The 19,172-nt window shown below is 45.6% G+C and overlaps 1 protein-coding gene across 1 annotated transcript in view; it reads right to left on the bottom strand.

The window, feature by feature from the left end:
• Pccb (propionyl-CoA carboxylase subunit beta) overlaps positions 1–4,464 on the bottom strand; it is a 46,681-nt gene extending 42,217 nt beyond the window's left edge. Inside the window, exons 1-3 of the mRNA XM_041677166.1 lie at positions 4,247–4,464; positions 1,759–1,878; positions 296–364 (exon numbers count right to left, since the gene is read on the bottom strand). Of these exons, the coding sequence (XP_041533100.1) occupies positions 296–364; positions 1,759–1,878; positions 4,247–4,429 (372 nt within the window). The 5' untranslated portion in view covers positions 4,430–4,464. The remainder of the gene's footprint in view (positions 1–295; positions 365–1,758; positions 1,879–4,246) is intronic.
• Between the last annotated feature and the right edge of the window lie 14,708 nt (positions 4,465–19,172).

Raw genomic sequence — 19,172 nt, 5'->3', positions numbered from 1 at the left:
TTGGGTATGACATAGCTTTATTCTGCCTACAAGGTCTTCCTCAGGTCTCAGTGTATGCCAACTTCATCTCTCTTGATGGAACTTCACAAAATGTATTTGGATACTTTAAAAAAAAATCCCAGAGCTCAGGGACCAGTGCTTTTAAGAATCAATTTTTTCTACTCAGACTGCATCTGGATCCTCCACAGCCCCAAACTATAAGCAAGATTTCATTCCCCCAAATTGTTTTCTATCACATATTTTGTTCCTGGCTCTACCTTCCAGGAAAGCCTCATTTGCTGGAGTTAAGACATACCTGACTGAAGACATAAGCCAATCTTCCATTGATTCGGCCCCGTCCAGTGACCACGCTATCTCCAGGAAACTACCAGATAAAGGACATATAGGTCAGAAAACCCAAATACTTCTGTGTTGTTGCTTGTTTTTTAAGACAGGGTTTCCCGGTGTAGCCCTGGTTGTCCTAGAACTTTCTCTGTAGACCAGGCTGGCCTCAAACTCACGGAGATCTACCTGCCTCTGTCCCCCAAGTACTGGGATTAAAGGCGAGCACTACTGCCGCCCGGCCCAAATATTTCTTTATAGTGAAGTTGGCATCATGGCTTAACTAAAAACAAAACACCAAAGTTTCTAAGGTTCAAACTAAAAACCAAAGCAGGGTTTAGTCTCGAGCACACCAAAATGAACAACTAGAATTTTCAGGAGAAAGGTAATATAACCACGAGGTTCCCAGGGACACCACTACCACTTCCTCTGAAAGGGACACACAGAAAACAGAGCTAGGCATAGTGGCACATGCCTGGACTCCCAGCCAAAACTAAGAAGGGAGAATCCTTATAAGTTTGGGGCCAGCCTTGGCTGCACAGTAAGACCCTCAAAAAGAAAGAGTAAGAGCTTTCTGAGCAGCTTCTCGGATATCACACATCCCTACTCAGACCAGACATTGGTGTGCCCAGAATGGCTCAGACAGACCCTGCCGAGTTTACACCTTTGGTCATAGTCAGCAGATGTGCAGAAAATGGGCCCAAAAAGTGAATCCTAAGAGCTCCATGAACCCACAAACAATTTTGATTTTGCTGACCTTCAAGATTGCCAGGTATAACTGATGCATGCCCATGATTACACACCCAGGTGGCTAAGACCAAGGAGACCATGAGCTCAGGGCTGCCCGGGTTACACGAAGTTCTAGGGCAGCATGTGTGAGATAGTCAGGCAAACTGAAAAAATAAACAATAAAAACACCTAAACATAAGCCAGACAGTGGCAGTGCATGCCTTTAAACCTAGCACCAGGGAGGCAGGGGCAGGCAAATCTCAGAGTTCGAAGCCAGCCTGGTCTACAGAGTGAGTTCCAGGACAGTCAGGGAAACAAAGAGAAACTTGTTTGTCTGGAAAAACAAAACAAAAACCCCCACCTAAACACAAGGCTAAAACTTAAGAAGTATCAAAAGCAACAAAAAGGGTCTGGTTCTCAGACCCATCTGAGAGATCCTCCCATAATCCTCCCTCCAACCTTGTCCGTCTGTATGAGGAATGGAACCCACAACCAGTGCCTTGGAAACTGGGTCTGTTAGACTGCAGAGAGTATACACAGCCTCCAACACTCTTCTGCAGGCAAAGGTGAGGTAGGAGAGAACCTGAAGGCCCCTCAGCCCTTCTCCAATGCAACTGAGATAAAAGCTCTATCGACTCTTTGTTCTGGTGGGAAGGCTAGCAAGCCACAGGAAGTGTTCACACCGCCACTGGAAAAAAACAAAGATACCTTATTCTTATCAGCAGCCATCCCGAAGTCGGCACATCTGTGTTCCACAAACATGTCGCTCTCCACAAAGCTGCCGGGGTCCAGCAGGAGACTGATCCTCTCCCTGGCAGTTAGCTTTCCCTACAACAAAAGACCAAGTTAAGGTAGGTAAGACATGTTAGCAGGAAGGCCAGAGCCACAGGTTTTGCCTCTTTGCCCCCGTGTAAAAGGCTCCACTGTCCGTCCTACCCATAGTAGACAGGTGATAGCGATAGACTTTGTTCCAGCCAGGAAAGCTGGGTAGATGCCATGCTCAGGAGCCACCTGCCTGTGGAAAGTAAATCAAAGGGAGGAGAAACAGGTGAAGACAAGTGGGGGTAAAGAGAGCCTGACCCTGAATTGCACTGAGAACCCTGAATAGGAGTAGGGAGGAAACTAAGACAGGCTTCGTGAGGGTCAGAGAGTTAAAGCTATGTTCAACCAGGCACAACCCCTCCCTCCAGCTCCCAGCCTTCACCCCAGGGCACTATTGATTGCCTTCTTCTATCCTAAATAAGAATCCCTGCTGGAAGACCCCACAGCAGGGAGCTGCTGAGTAAAGGGAGAGGGGCCAGGTGCTGGGGAGTTTGTTGGGAGGGAGAGTTTCTCGGGTTGGAGGGCATTTGCTTTAAAGACAGAAAAGAAAAAATGGCCGGAGATACAGTTCAGTTAGTAGAGAGCTTGCCTAGCATGTGCAAAAGCCCTAGGTTCAATTCCCAGTACCACACAGACTGCATACATAGGGTAGTGAACGCCTATAATCCCAGAGCTGGGGAGGCAGCAGAGGGATCAGAAGTTCAAGGTCTGTATGAGATCCTATCTCAAAATTAAAGAAAATACTTCTTACAGATGAAGTTGAAACCCTCAATCTATCAAGAGCCTCCACTCCTTAGGCTCCCAAAACCTCAGCTCTCGAGAAAGTCCATAGCCCCTGTGCTAAAACAGCACATACACACAGTAAACAACAAACAACCCTTGGAATTAGTTATCTTAGGAAAGCAGTGAAAGCCAATGAGGTTGTGGAAAACATTTACTTTGGGGGAAAACAACCTAACAACTATGGATAAAGATAGTGATAGATTTGAAAAGATTCATACTTTCTGATCCACTTGTAGGAAACCTGTCTTATGGAACTCATGAAAAACTTGCTTAATGACAGCACAAATTGGCCTCCCAACTAAATCAGCCCTGACCGCTAAAAGCAGCTCTCCAGGCCTATCTAAGGGCATCTGGATCTGCTTGGGGAGGAATTGAGCATTGGACCCTGATAGAGGTGACAGGCTTTCCCAGGAAACGTGTTAGTCCTTCACCAGGACCCCACGGGAGTGAGGGTGAGCCTTAGACCTTTTTCGAACGGTAACTCAGGACATCTGCAGCAACCTTTGGCCAAGATTTAAGACCCAGTTCACACCTTTAATCCTAGTGCTCGGGAGGCAGAAGCAGGGGGAAACTGTGTTCAAGGCCAGCATGGCTTATAAAGCAAGTTCCAGGACAGCCAGAGCTGTCATTACGCAGAGAAACCCTGTCTCAGAAAATCAAAACCAAAACAAACAACAACAAAAAGCCCAGCTTTTGCCACACTTGAATAGGCCTTCTGTGCTCTTCCCAGGGAGCGCTTTCCTTAGGCAAGGTACCTTCCTGCTAACTCATCCAGCTCTCTGTCTAGACTCACCAGGCAAGTCTGGTTTCAGGTCTAGGGTCACCTCTTCCAGCCTGATGCTTCTGCTGCTAACCGGCCTCCCCAGCTTATCTCTGAAGCTCAACTGTGGTTCTCGCCCGAAGATCCAGGCAGTGTGTCAGTGCCTCAGCTGCCCACTCTGGCCAGACTGCAGAGTAACTGCGAGTTTATCCAAAGCCCACCTGCTTCTTACCTAGTTGATTATGCTGAAACTCAAGAGGCCCACCTGACTTCCTAAGTCACAGGTGTCACAAAAGTCCCTGCCATTACGAAGAACCCCACCCCAGGATAATGTGAATGTAGTCAACCGATTTCTGATACTATGAGCCTCGGTTTTATTGCTCTCCATCACAGAAGAAACAAACAAACCTGCCACAACTCTTTCAGACAACAGGAAAATAATGGGGTCTTTTTAATTGAGAGACTACCGCCGATTAGTGAAGCAATCTTATTCTAGTAAGATGTGAGAGGCATTATTCTGTTTAAGATTTCTAGAGACTAACTTTCCCAAAAGTTCATGGCTGCTAAGGTGGAGCACTGGTGGAGACCGGTCAGATCCATCCTTTCATCCAATCAACGCCCACCACCACTTGGGGACCTTGCTAAGCACACAGAAGCTGGTCCTCGGCTACCCACCCCCGAGGGGGCCCTAGGCTCTCCAGGTGAAAGTTCTCGCCGCGCCCCTCCCAGGCACGTCGCCTATTGGCTGGGAGGCCACGGACGCCGCGAGCCCGGCGCGCTGTGATAGGTCGCGGGCGGAGGGGGCGGGGCGCGCTGGCGCCCCGGACTCACTCGCTTGTGCTGCGCGTCGATGCGGCGCTGGCCTCCGCCCTGCAACGCAGCACGGCGCTTGTTGTCGATGCGCTCGTTTACTGCAACCGGCTGGCTGCAAAGGCTGCGGGTCGTGCTGCGGACGCCGCAACTGAGAACCCTGAGCCTCGCTCCAGCCGCCGCCGCCCGCACCGCCGCCGCCATTTTTACTCTGCCAGCGTGCCACACCGACCAGCGCACCTGAGGACGCATGCGCGGAAAGCGTGGCCATAGCGGTGTGCGCCTGCGCGTCGTCGCTGGGACTAGAGCTCCTGGCAGCCACAGGCGTTGTAGTCCAGGCCCAAGGAGGTTCAGTACCGGGAAATACCTGCGTTTCAGATCTGTGCCTATGTTGCTGCACAGAACAAGGACTTAATCCGTGCTCTGCAATAGCCATCTTGACCCCCAGGCTTTGTCGACCCACTCGTCCCCAAAATGAATAGACAATAGGCTCTATCCAACTTTTACCAAATGTTGTCTCAGATTTTGCTTTTACAACTTAGCCAAGTAATCATTTATATCCAGATTTCACAAGGACAGAACTAAGTTTGATGGAGCCAAGATTGAAATTTTTTTGTGAGCTAGGTACTGGACGCCAGAGCCTTTTGAAAGAGTCTCTTAAAAGGAAGGGGAGCTGAGGAGCTGCTCAGCTCAGTGGTTAAAGCCATTGCCAACACGAGTATGAGAACTAGAGATGGGTCCCAAAACCCGGTACAGCCAGAGTAACGAGTGTCTGTAATGAGGTTGCCTAGGTGAGATGAGAGATAGAGATGACAGAATCACGGGAATCTCACAAACCAATCAACCTGGGAAATACAGTAGCAAATAAGACTCACACAAGGAACAACAATCCTGGTTGTTCTATGACTTCCTCATGTGCACACCCAAACTCTGACACACACAAAGGTTTTTTTGTTGTTGTTGTTTTTAAGTTCGCGACACTTGACACAGAACAGAGATGTATACCTTTTCAGGGACCATTGCTTTAGGTGTGAGGACCACTGCCCAAAAGGGGTTTGCAGTGGGGAGAGAGGTTGGCCTCAACTCTGAATACAACAAAAGCAGAATTTACTGGGTTGGGGGTTCAATGAATGGAAAATTAAGAGGAAGCAATAAGGGTATGGAACAAACTTAAGGTGTGCTTTGTTGAAGGCAAGCCAGGTGCTCAGATGTCACGTGGGGGCAGTGGAGAACGAACCTTCAGATATTGGGGGTGATCACTTATCAAGGGTTGAGGATTCTGGCTTAGCCGACAGCAGGATTCTTGGTAAAACTACACTCTATAGGAGAGGAGCTGGGAGCCAAGGTCAGCTCTCTCCAAGGGGAGCTCAGTAGAGCCTGACCAAAGTTTGGTCAAGGAGAGACTCTTGTCAACACAGCGCCTGTGACATTACTGGGGAGCAAGCAGAAAAAGTAAACTGCAAACGTTGGGACTCTGCCCCAGACCTACTGAATCAGAAATGGGGGTGGGGCTGCTGACCTTCCTTAGAAAGTGACCTCCAGTTAGCTCAGATGCTAAAATCCAAAAACCCCTGCTCCAATGCTTGTGAAAGTGAACTATTAATGCTTTTCCATTTGTTTACCCAGGTAACCGGCAGGTCTTTAAGGCAAAGTACAAGGTGCATATTTCTCATTCTTAGCCACAAAAAAAAAAAAAAGAAAAGAAAAAAAAAGATCCTGCCAAAGTTGATTATTAACCCCTCCTAGGTCCACCTCACAGCCAGGACTTCATAAAGTTCAAATTCTAGCCTGAAACTCTAATGTTAATGTCATTTCTTTTTCATTTACTTATTGAGGTGTGGTCTGACTTATATAGCCCTCAGCTGGCCTAGAACCCATGATGTAGACAGGCCGACCTGAAACTCACAGGGATCCACCTTACCCAGCCTTTCAAGTACTGGGTTTAAAGGTATGCACCCCCACACACTGCGAAATAACCATTTTTTGAGCCATCTGTGGGCCAAGAACTGAATTATGAGCATAGCATGTGTTTCTTAGATCAAGGATTATTCTCCTTAACATACACAGAAGTTCAGTGTCCAAGGCCTGAAGTCTCCTGATGGAGCAAAGATCACCTACATCTGTCCAACACCGGTGGAGAGAGCTCTTAGCCCTATACTTAGAACTCTGTTTTAAGAACCTTAACAACCTAAAGAGGTAAACAAGGGGCTAGCTCTGGGAGAATCTGCTGTGTGTTTAAGTATATGTGAGAAGGCAACAAGCAGTAATGTAAGGAAAAGAGGCCTGGCCTGGTAGCACACACCTTTGATCCCAGCACTCAGGAAGCGAAAGCAGGAGTGAGGATATCTGTGTGTTCAAGGCCAACCTGTCAACATAGCAAGTTCTAGAGCAATCAGGGGTACATAGTCAGATCCTATGTGGTATTCTGAATGCAATCAGCCCCTATAATCTCATAGAAAGTGGCACTAATAGGAGGTGTGGCTTTGTTGAAGTGGGTATGGCTATGTTGGAGGAAGTATGTCACTGTGGGGGCGAGGTTTGAGGTTTCCTATGCTAAGGATACTGTCCAGGGTCTCAGTCAACTTCCTGTTGCCTGCAAGATGTAGGATCTTAGCTATTGTTTGCCTGAAAGTCACCATACTCCCAGTCAAGATAATGGACTGAACCCCTTAAACTGTAAGCGAGTCACCACAATTATGAATTGCTGTGCTCATAGTATCTCTTCACAGCAATAGAAACCCTAAGACTCCTTGTGTGTATATATATATATATATATATATATATTCATAACATGTTCTTAAACTTGGTTATGTCACCAAATTTTGGAGAAATGGTGGCAAATGAGACTGGACACCAATAATCAAATGCAAATTACGAAGATTGGACATGTCCACAATGGGGACTTTGAAGGTTGTTATGCCTCAGAAAGCCTGGAAAATGGCTAGCTAAGATCCTTATTAACTATCAAAGTGGACAATGGCCAGTTCTCCCAGCATCACTCAGAGCCTGCAGCTCCTCCCAGCATGTCTCATCCTGCCCCCTACCCTAAACCTCCCCTTCCAGGGTCTAGGCTTCTGTTTCCTTTCCTCTAGCCTGATCGCTATGTAACTCAGCAGTTTTGGCTACTCCAGTCTCTTGGCCTCTTGGCCCAGGCTCCCTCTTCGTCTTTGGCTCCCCTCTCACGCCACCTCCCTGTCTCTCCTCTCATGGTCCAGTGTAGTCTGCTCTCCATGTTCAGCCTGGACTCTTCCCTCTGCCTGCTATCCCTTCTATCTACAATAAAATATTTCTCCACACTTTAGGAGCAGTCACAACCCCCTCCTTTTTGTTCATTTCTTCATTCGGAGGTGAGGGCAATGGTACTCCCTTGTTCTAGAGTTTCTTGGAGGTTTGACTCCTGAAGCACATGCCGTACTATGCTGTGATTCTTTAACTATCTTTGCAGATAGAAAACAGGGATTGCAGCTGGCTGGCTCACACTCCAAAACTGCAAGAGTCAGCAGATTTTCAATTCCTATACATGCCTTCGAGTTCTGCTCCATCGTGGGCTCCTCCAGACAATCTACTTACCTCCTCCTTCTGCCTGGTCTGGGTAAGCAGGGAAGCAAGAAATGGTTTTCTCAACTTTAAATAGTCAGTGCTTAGGTGGAAGTCAAATACAGCTGGTCTTTCCTCCTTGCCCTTCTCCATTTGCTTTTATTAGTCTGGTTTGGTGGAGGAGGGGAGGAGTGCAGGGGTAATGGGTGTTGTGTGTCTCCCCACCCCTACCCTGTGGCGGTGCTGGGAATCAAACCCCAAAATCAAGTGATAAACTAGTGGGTTCATGTCTCCATCAATGAGACATCTGTGCGGAATTGTCCTGGAGCCTTGATTTCTGATAGAGCCAGAACACAGCTGCAGCTTCAGTGGGTTTAACTATGAGGGAGAGAAAACACAGCTGCCGAGGTCCAGTTTCCCTCAGGCATATCTACCCCCTGTCTACCCAGTCTGCCCTGTGTCTGCATGAGCATGGTCTCCCCGTTAGGAAGCTTCCAGGATCCAATCATGGGTCTCCGTTATTTAGTTACTTAGTTACTTTCAAAAGACTGTGTTCCTACCACTGTGGTCAAATTAATTGTCTACTCTCTTGATACTTTTAGCACGTGACTTTGGGGCTAAACCTGAGTCTGGAGAAGATCACCTAGGCTCAGCACCGTGAGCTCCTCCTCTTCCTCTCTGTCCTACATATCTGTCCTATTCTGATACCATCTGCTGCAAATGTTGCAGGGTGGGGCAGGAAGAGGGCTGAACTGTCCAAGCTCTTCCTTCTGAACACCCCATGCTCTAGGCTCTCTGTCCTTTGTCCCTTTCATGGGATTGAGTGATTTCTCCATCAAGAGACAGGAGCCACCCAGCTCTGTCATTAGTTCTCTTGTTTTTCGAGACATAAAAATCCAGAGGACATCCCGGCGGTCGTGGCACAGGCCTTTAATCCAGGCACTCGGAAGGCGGAGGCAGGCAGATCTCTGTGAGTTCAAGGTCAGCCTGGTCTATAGAGCAAGTTCCAGGACAGGCTTCAAAGCTACAGGGAAAAAACCACGTCTCAAAAAAAAAAAAAAAATCCAGAGAATGTCCATATGTAGACTTTGCTCCTCCCTAATCTCCTGGTAAAAACATAGAGGGGGTAATTTTGTGTCATAGAATTACATGGATTGTGAGAAAATCCATAAAACTAAACATGAGGGTTGGCGAATGTGAAGTGTTTGCTAAATTGTTGACTAATAGATCACTCATAGTTTCCTAAAGTAGACAGTCTTTTTTTAAAGACATGATCTCACCATGCTGTGTGCTGGGATTAAAGATATGAACCAACATGCCTGACTTAAGTAGACAGTCTTATTTATTCAGAATTTTCCCTAGAATGCCTCAAGGTGTAAGGAGAGTAACTCGGTGGGATTTGTTTGCACCCTACCACAAGGGGTGGACAAGAACTGTCAAAGACATTTGAGAGAACTTCCGGGCCAGAGATGTCTCTGGCTAGGGTGGCTTACCGACAGTCAAGTGGGGCAAGTCAGTCTCCTGGCCAAGGGACCACACTTAGGAAGGTGGGTTCCCTTACAAAAAGACAGGCAGGCCAACTAGTCCCGCTGCTAGCCCAGCAGCTTACTAGGCTGAAGCCATGCAAGTCCGCCCGCTTTTCTAAATTACTCAGGAAAGCATAACTTTCTCTTTTCTTCCATCTGTCTCTTCTCCGAGTATGTTTCCCCTTAGTCTTTGGGTCTCCCCAGCAGTTTGGACCTCCTTGCTCTTTCTCTGAAGCAGCTCTGCACCCATTCATGTTTATCCACAGAGTTTCTTACCTCCCCCTCCTTCAGGCAGCTGCTGAGACTTACAGCTGGTCTGCTTGGGGTGGGGTGGGGCTTTTACAGGAATAAAATTGTCCTGTAGCTTCCATTTGAGTCTGTTCATAAGTTAATTTATCAGTGAGACTGAGAACCCCAAAAAGAGAACCCCAATCTACCCTGCCTCGGAACCTGCATATTTTGTTTCTGCCCTAACTTCTTGAATAATAAAGGATGATATATCAATGTTTTCTGACCATTCCTGCTTGCTTGGTGACTGCCTTGAGCAAGACTGAGTGCAATGGGACGAAGTAGCTAAGTGGAAGATGCATATATAGCCTGTTTCTTCAGAGGAGGATTAGGCACACAAAAGGCAATCATGCGGAGAACCAAGGCTGAGAGGGAGCAGGACAGGAGAGCTTTCCGGTTGCAGTGCAAGCTTGAATTGCAGGTTAAGGCGGGGAAAGTGAATGACACCTTCCCCCCATCCCTTGCCGTTTTAAGGGGAGTTTAGCAAGGTTGTGGGGGAGTTCGGGAACCGGAGAATTCCTGCTCGGGTTCAGCTGAGAGCAGCAGGAGGAATTCACAGTAAATTCCGGGGCGGCAGCTGGGCTCTCGTCAGCTGTGCTCAACGCAGTCCAGGTGTTTCTCACCCAGAAGCGCCGTGGGTGCCGAGGAGCAAGGGTGTGTGTGAGCAGGTTAATTATAGCGAGCAGCTGTCCTCGTGGAGCGAGAACATTTTAAAGATTTTTGTCGCGCATTAATAATGCACGTCTCCCCTTGGTGTTTTGTTGTTTTGTTTTTTAACTGAAGAAAGAAGTATTTCGAATTTTTGCTGACTGTTTTCTCGACTGCTGGGATTGGGTTTCAAAAGCTCTGGTTTACTGGCCTTGTTGGTGCACACTTTTAATCCCAGCACTCTGGAGGCAGAGGCAAGTGGATCTCTGAGTTCGAGGCCAGCCTGATCTACAGAACAAGGACATTCAGGGCTGCACAGAGAAGCCCTGTTTAAAAAAAAAAAAAAAATTTCCTTTAAAAACTCAGAGCCTGGCTTTATACAGACCACATATGTTTTCTGAGCCATCACCTTTTCTGACTTTTGGGGCTCCTGGGAAAGATGAGAACCGGTCTTCCCCCTTTTCCAAAGTCAGTCCTAGAACATTCTTCCATTCTTGTCAATCTGCTCTTCGAGATTTTGTCACATGTTGGGAGCCCCCTTCCACCACTCCTCTGACCTCCCCAGCACGGCCTCTTTTCTGAGGGCCCCTCATCAGACTGGCTTTCCCTTCTGGATCCTTCCGCCACAATCTTCAGACACTCTGAGCCTCTGACTCTGGCCTCTGAGCTTCCCAGTCTCGATATGAAGGGCCTTCAACTCTGCTCCCGGTCTCCATGCCCACACTGGGCCTGGAACCACTTCAGGGTTGCACCATTGCCAGGACCTAGCCCGTGTCAGTTTCCTCCACGGCCCCTTTTCCTGCCCCCTTTCTTCACCCCTAGTGCTGACCCTGGCCATCCTCTCCCTGGGGCTCTCAATGTGAGTGTTTAGACTCCAGACTGGTGGGACGGCTCAACAGTTAAGAGCACTTGCTGATCTTCCAGAGGACCTATAGGTATCTCATAAACGACCTGTAACCCTGACGCAGGGAATCCAACAGTCTCTCTCTTCTGGCCTCCACTGGCACCGACACTCATAAAGGGCGGGTGGGGTGGGCTAAACTCTTCTAACTCTAGCATTCTGGCTCTTGACTTTCCATCTGGACCACCATGGTCAGACCCCACCTTGTATCACCCTCGGACTGTCTCACCTTTGCCCACAATTGCTGTCTGTAGGTGCTGAAATCACAGCAGGTGGTTTGGTGTCTTAGGACTGCCAAACAGATCAACACAAAGCCAGCAAGAGGCAACAAAAAATGCACCCTCTGGCAGTTCTGGGGGGTTGAAGCCCAAAATCAAGGTGTCTACAGGGGGGAGCTCCTTCCAAAGGTGCTAGGGGAAATCTTGCTTGCCTCTTCTATGATCTAACAGTTTGAATGTCCCTTGTTTTTGGTAACACAACACCAGTCTCCACCTCCATCCCAACAGACTTCTTCCTGTGTCTCAGTGCCCGTGATTTAAGAGCAAGCACCTTTATCCAATGAGCCATGTCAAAGATCTTTTATCTGCAGGGCATGGTGGCGTACGCCTGTAATCCCAGAACTCTAGAGGTTGAGACAGGATGATTGCCATGAATTCAAGACTAGCTTGAATAAAGAAGGGCTATATAGAGAGATCCATAATTGTCTGGACTACAGTAGGAGACTTTATCTCAAAAACAACAAAATAAAAGTGAGGATCTTTACCAGAATTACTTACACCTTGTTTCATAATGAGGTCACATTCACAGGTGCTGGAGAACCTGAACTCAACCCTCTATAGCAGGTTCCTGCTGTTCCTGGGGTTCTCTTAGTCCAATTCCATGCACCCAGTTCCAAATGCCATCACAGAGCATTCCCATGACTTCCCAGTTAACCCATCTCTTCTTCCTCTGCTTTCTGTTCCTCTTTAACAGATATTAGAAGTTCTCGTGCACAGTGCTTGTTTCCATGTAAGAGAATTTGAGGCTTTGGTTGCTTGGGTTGCAGGAAGTACCTCTAATTTGTCTGGGTACTATTGTTCTTGCTGCTTCTGGTGTCACTGAGCTTGTAGCCCTGACCTCTCCCACTAAGTGTCTAACCTGCTCTTTCCCTCCCCAACCACTTCCTGTATTCCTATGTCTTAGCTTCTCCTTTCCCCAATCTTCTACGCAGCCCTACCTCCTTCCACTTCCCACCCAGCTCAGTGGTCATGGAGCACAGCTCTGCCCTGTGTACATCAGCCCCTTGGGTTATGGGGTACCCAACTATTCTGTTTGCAATTTAGTCCTTTGCTTGAGGCATCTCCTACCGGGTGATGTCATCCAAACCTCCTAGGTACCCTTACCCTTTTCCAAGAACACTCCTTTCAACTTGCTTTTCCTCGTGTCTTTAGTTCCCTTCCTTCCAACACCAAACATATCTTCCATCCCACAAAATGACTGCACCTTCTTTCGGCTTCCTATAGTTTTTCGTCTGTCTCTGTGATCCTACCTACTCAATGGCTTCCAGTAAAATGTCTGCTTCGGTTTCAGTAATGGCCTTACCTTTTCCTCTCTGGTCCAATTCTGCTTGAATTTTTACCTGGGAATGGAGTCGTGGGTTGTATTTTCAGTGGGTTCTACCCGAGGTCAGGAGGGTGTATTTTCAGAATTGTGATGTACTAGGTACACCTAGCAGGAATGACAGAGATATAAACAGAGATAGGGATTCCAGAAGCTCTTAACTCACAATTGCAGTCTGCCTTGCCTGTTAATCACCAATGCTAACACTCCTGAGGATGGGCTTCCTCATCTCAACCAGAATGTTTTAGCTTAGTAATTCTCCCCATTTTTGAATACAGATTTTGTTTTACATCTAAGCTAAAATGTAACATGATATAAGACTCTATTTTTTGGTTTTGTGGTTTTTGTTTTTTGGGGGTTTTGGGTTTTGTTGTTGTTGTTGTTGTTTTGTTTTGCTTTGTTTTTCGAGACAGGGCTTCTCTGTAGCTTTAGAGAGCCTGTCCTGGAACTAGCTCTTGTAGACCAGGCTGGTCTTGAACTCACAGAGATCGGCCTGCCTCTGCCTCCTGAGATTAAAGGCATGTGCCACCACCGCCCAGCTAAGAAATACTTCTTTCCCCAGTCCTTTTCCAGCCATGTAAAACATTCTAAAATGGGAGCCATGGTAGTATATTAAGACATCTCTCTTTCTGTTCACAGAGATCCACCTGCCTCTGTCTCCGAAGTGTTGGGATTAAAGGCATGCACCACCATCTCTGAATTTTTTTTTTCATTGTGAGCTGTCCTTTTCTCTTCCTTTGATTATTCCCAAAAGACTATAGGAATTATGTTAATTTCACAACCACTCCTCCTATTATAATGGGTGATTTTGCGACTTTGGTATGAATAATATTATTCTAAAGCAATTAAGGTTAGCATCTAGAATCTCAAAACCTTAGCTATCATATTCAACTCACCATTGTTTATTCAGGGCAAGGGTTCTCTTGTCTTTATTTCTGTGTCTCCAGTACCCAGCAGTTCCTGGTACCCGGAAGCACCCCCTCCTGCTAATCCAGCTTCTGTGAGAAGGTGTAATCGGCTGACCTTCTGCTACATCACTAGAGGCAGCTTCTGACATTTGAGAAGTACTCATCCGGAAGCATCAGACGTAATCAAGAGCATTCCTTGTCACTAGGGTAAGGTTCATCCTCCCAGCTCTAGAATCTCAGCCTAGAGATGACAGTGCAAGCATAACTCTGAGCCAATGAGCAAGAGGAAGGTTGGGAAGAAACATCACAGTCTACAGTACAATCCAAGGAAAGTGAGCAGGAGAACCAAATGAACTGATGTCACTACCAGGTCCTCCGCCACGACACATGGTGAGCTGTTTTAGAGAGACAGAAGCAGGATGGGGGAGGGAGGAAAAGGCACTCAGGAAACAGCTGCCAGAGAAGGACCTCGTTACAACCCTTTTATACTTGGAAAGGATTAAGAAAATATCTGTCAGGAGCCAATTTCCTCCTAAAATTATTGCAGGAACCATCACCCTGGGGAGTCTGCAAAGAACCCCACACCCCTAATTGTGTTAAGAATCATTCTATTGACAGAGCCTACCCCACACCCAAATTGGCTGTTAATGGAGAGCAATCTGTTAGCGGAACCCGCCCCACATTCCAAACTATCTAAAGAACTAGGTGTGTCAACTCGTGACTTCCTGGCCTACACAACCAACGAGAACCATGTGACCAACGTGAACCACGCGGCAAGAGTCCAGGCCCCTGTGCCCACCCCCCCAACTCCTTACCCTATATAAGCTGTACCCCATCTCTAATAAACGGAGGCTTTGACAGGAACCCCAGCTTAGCCTCCTTCTTGTCTCCTAGCCCATTATCTTCCAGATAGTGCCTCTCCGGGACCCTGGAATAACTGACTGCAGGGTGGATTACAACCCCTAGACTGAGTAACCCACCCCAAAGCGGTTTACAAATATCAATGCATTCCTCATTCCTAGAGTCAGTCGCAGGCTGGGGGACTAGAGAGAAAATCACCACAACTTCAAGTTACTCCAGGGTTTGCAATACAGTACCTGGGTCCCATAAAATCAATTCCAAATGACACCAGCAGTATGACAGGTGAATCTTCTCATCTCTGAGTTCTCTTGTTTGTAAAATGGCAATAATAATACCACTGACCCTCAGGAAGGGTGGAAGGATAAAGTAAGTGCACAAAAGTACTCAATTGAATCCTGAGTACCGCAAAGATAGACATGGTGGTAGGTGCCATGAAATTAGAGCAGAATAGCATACAGTTGGTTAGGAGGGGTGGCTAGATTCTCCCATGACCCACCCAACCCCTCCTTCTACAAGGGAACCTCAACAGTCAATAACCCAGTAGAATTCCTGAAGATGGCTACTGTTTAGTTAGGATAGTTCCACATTACAGCTGGATAGTCACCTCGTGATTAATAGATGATAGTCTTATTGTCTCCAGCTTTGGAGAGTGTTTGAAGCCTAGGAAAGATCATATAGAAGAGAGCTCTGACTATTTCAGGAGGTTCAGCTACAGAGAATTTAAATGGGGTTTGTGAGCAGAGTGCTACAACTTGCTTAATGGCAACAGAGACCCGCTGTTGCCTAAAAATAGGGCAATGTACAGGCTCTCAGAGGCAGTGAACATGCCTCTGCCATGTTGGACTGGGCAGAGCTAGCAGACAGGGCCATGTTGCCCCTCGCCACGCCACTTAGCACTAAAAAAGGGTGCTTCTGGTCAGAAAATAATTACAAACACACAATAAAGACAGATTCAGATGAAAAAAGACCTCTAAATGGCTCATAGTGTTGAATAAATGTACATAGGCTTGGGAGAGAGAAGAAAAAGAGTATAGAGAATTTTAAAAAGAAATAAATCATTTAAAAAAACAAAGTCTTTAAAGAGACAGAATATAGACAGTCATAGATTAAAAGGAATAAAGAAAAATAAGCAGTTTAAAGATGGAAAATACAGAGATTTGGGATTATGTATATTATTGTTTTTCTTTGAATTTTTTGACTGCAGAGAGACGTTTGATTCTGGGAAATGCTAAGTTAAACTAGCATATATGTTTTAAAGGTTTCTTGACTTCAAATTTTGAGTATAAGGATTTGTTGCTTTAGAAAAGAGGTTCTGCTTTTGTTTCCACAGAGGATGAGAACCTGTGGAATCCTTCTAGACTAATGTTATTTGATGGACCAAGACCCCCAGAAATGTTGCTGTGAACACCCCCAAAAATTACTTTGCCCAACAAAAAGCAGGAAGCAGTTTGGAGAGAACTATGCCCAAATTCCAAAATATTGTTTATAAATATTTGTCTACATTTAAAGGGGGATATGCTATAGAGATTTGCATTGGCATGGATCTTGTTCTAGTGATACAAATTTAAGGTCAATTTTATATGTCTATTTCTTTTTTTTTTTTAAATATTTATTTATTTATTTATACAATGTTCTGTCTGTGTGCCTGCATGCCTGAAGAGGGCGCCAGACCTCATTACAGATGGTTGTGAGCCACCATGTGGTTGCCGGGAATTGAACTCAGGACCTTTGGAAGAGCAGGCAATGCTCTTAATCACTGAGCCATCTCTCCAGCCCTTATATGTCTATTTCTGCTCTTGATTAATGTATTGTGTTTGTGCAGTTCATTTAAAAATGGAATGTATAATTAAGAAATATGTTAATAGATAGTCATCTATAATAGTCAAGCTTGTAGTCATGTTAGTTAGGTTTTCTAGATATATAGAGGTGTATTTCAGTTAGATAGGCATTCTTCAAATCTTTCAAAGACCCTCAGAATATGACATTTAAAATGTTTTAAGAATTCAGGACTTATCATGACAATGAGACACATCTGCTCCTGGCAGCACGAATCTACTTTAAGAGGATAATTAGTTTTGAAGAGGCTCCTCATGGAGTTTGTTAGTTATTGGGGCAAGAAACTACTCTTGCCTGAACTGCTTGACTGAACTTGCAGATCCACAGAAAAATGACTGCTGAACTTGCCTAAAGGTGAGACGATCCTTCGGGGTTCCTGCTTCATGAAAGAGTCTGGCTGTGCGGTGGTGGCACACACCTTTAATCCCAGCACTTGGGAGGCAGAGGCAGGCGGATCTCTGTGAGTTAGAGACCAGCCTGGTCTACAAGAGCTAGTTCCAGGACAGGCTCCAAAACCACAGAGAAACCCTGTCTCAAAAAACCAAAAAAAAAAAAAAAAAAAAAGAGTCTGCAAGACATTCTGCAGGACACAGAAAAAAATGTGACTGACAAACTGCCAATATAGGCAGAACTATCTTTAAAATTTCCTGTTTTGTGGAAAAGTCTGCTGGATACTATGAGCCTGTAGGCTGAAAATGGATGCCCCAATGGTACAGAAGAACTTTGGGTGACTGTACATTGCGAGATGCCTCTGTCAATTCTAGAGTTTTGGAAGTTGCTTGCAATGCACTTGTTGTTAACTTAGGTAATATTATTTCCTTTTGGAGTCTTTGATGTAGTTGAAGAATAGATAGTTATAATTATAGTTTTTCTTAGTTATGATAAAAGATAAAGTAGATATAAATTTTGTAACTGTAATTCTTACTTGATACCTGTTTTGTTATATGTAATTTTACTATGTTATGAAAGACTTAGAGGCACCTTAGCACTACTGCACCCCCCTTCCTGGGAACCAGGGCCCTGGTAACAAACAACACATGCACGAGAGTTTGAGTACTTTCCATCTCCATTGTATAGACCCGGACCCTGGAACTGGGGTGAGACGACCTTGTAACCGTCATAACATTGATCAAGGCTCCTCCTTGTAACCATGACATTGATCAAGGCTCCTCTTTGTAACTGTTACAACATTGATTAAGTAGAGTTAGCTGACCATTAAATGAACTAGTCAAAATAGTAGACAAATGATTTTTGGGCTTTCCCTTTGATTTTGTACTCCCCCCTCCCTGATTTTGTGTTTTTTTTCCTTTAAAAGAGCTTGTAATAGACAAAGCAGTCGTCCTTCTCCTCCCGAGGCTGGGGGACCTCTGCCGCGGCAGAATAAAAATTCCTCTTGCTATTGCATCAACCGAGTTGTGAATGTCTCTTGGGGCGACCTCCTCCTTTAAACAATTAAAATTAAAACCTTCCTTTTTATTTAAACAAAAAAGGGGAGATGATGTAGGAAGTCCTTCTGAATATGTGTTGCTTTCATTGGTTAATGAATAAAGAATCTGCATTGGCCTGTGATAGCATAGAATAGAGTTAGGTGGGGGAAACTAAACTGGGAGAAAGAAGGCAGAGTCAGGGAGAAGCCAAGTAGCCCCACCAGAGGCAGATGCTGGATGGAACCTTGCTGGTAAGCCACAGGCACGTGATGACACACAGATTAATAGAAATGGGTTAAATTAAGATGTAAGAGCTAGCCCATAAGAAGCTAGAGCTAAGCCGGGCGGTGGTGGCGCACGCCTTTAATCCCAGCACTTGGGAGGCAGAGGCAGGCGGATCTCTGTGAGTTCGAGACCAGCCTGGTCTACAAGAGCTAGTTCCAGGACAGGCTCCAAAACCACAGAGAAACCCTGTCTCGAAAAACCAAAAAAAAAAAAAAAAAAAAAAAAAAAAAAGAAGCTAGAGCTAATTGGCCAAGCATTGATTTAATTAATACAGTTTCTGTGTGATTATTTCAGGAGTATGGGCGGTTGGTAAATGAATGAGCAGCCTCCTCACAAAAGTTAAGAGCACTGGCTGCTCTTCTAGAGGTCCTAAGTTCAATTCCCAGAGCCTACATGGTGTTTCACAACCATCTGTAATTGCAGTTCCAGGGAATCGAGTGCTGTATTCTTGCTTCTGAGGACACTGCACACACAAGGCACACAGATGTCTATGAAAGCAATACACAAATACATGCACATTCACACACAAAATAATAAAATAAGTTTTAGAAAAAGAAAGAAAAAAAAAGAGACTATGAATCATTACTGCAGAGAATCTGAGTCACTATGGTGAGTCCCAGAGCAAGAGCCTGAGAAGGCACAGGCTATAGACTGTCCTGAATTCACACTATCACAAATGAGCTTCAGGCCTTTCCAAAATTAGTTTAGCCAGGCATGAAGGAACATACCTTTAATCCCAGAACTTGAGGTTGTGGCAAGAGGATCCTTTGTTCAAGGACATTAGGGGCTACACAGAGAGACGCTCTCTCAAAAACCAACCTGCCTCCCCACCCCTGACAAACAAGTAACTTTAATAAGTGAGACATAGATGTAAATAGCAAATTTAAACTTAGGAGTGTTTCAAGTGGAAATGGAAGGAACTAAGCAGTGAAGGAGAAAGGAGAGAAAATAAAAAATGGACAAACAAAATTACAGAACGATGGAGGAAGAATGTTTTGGGGAAAGAAGTTATAATTTAAAAAGTGTTATCAGATAAATAGGGTTATAATTTGATGAAGGAGATCAATTTTTTTAAAATGCTACCTTTTATCCATTCCAGAACTTTAGTCCCAGTACTTGGGAGGCAGAGAC

Source organism: Microtus oregoni, unplaced genomic scaffold (assembly GCF_018167655.1).
Source record: "Microtus oregoni isolate MIOR12 unplaced genomic scaffold, Mior012 000028F_ref0000031, whole genome shotgun sequence".
NCBI lineage: Eukaryota > Metazoa > Chordata > Mammalia > Rodentia > Cricetidae > Microtus > Microtus oregoni.
Note: the sequence above shows the minus strand (reverse complement) of the source record. Positions and strands in the feature narration are given on the sequence as shown.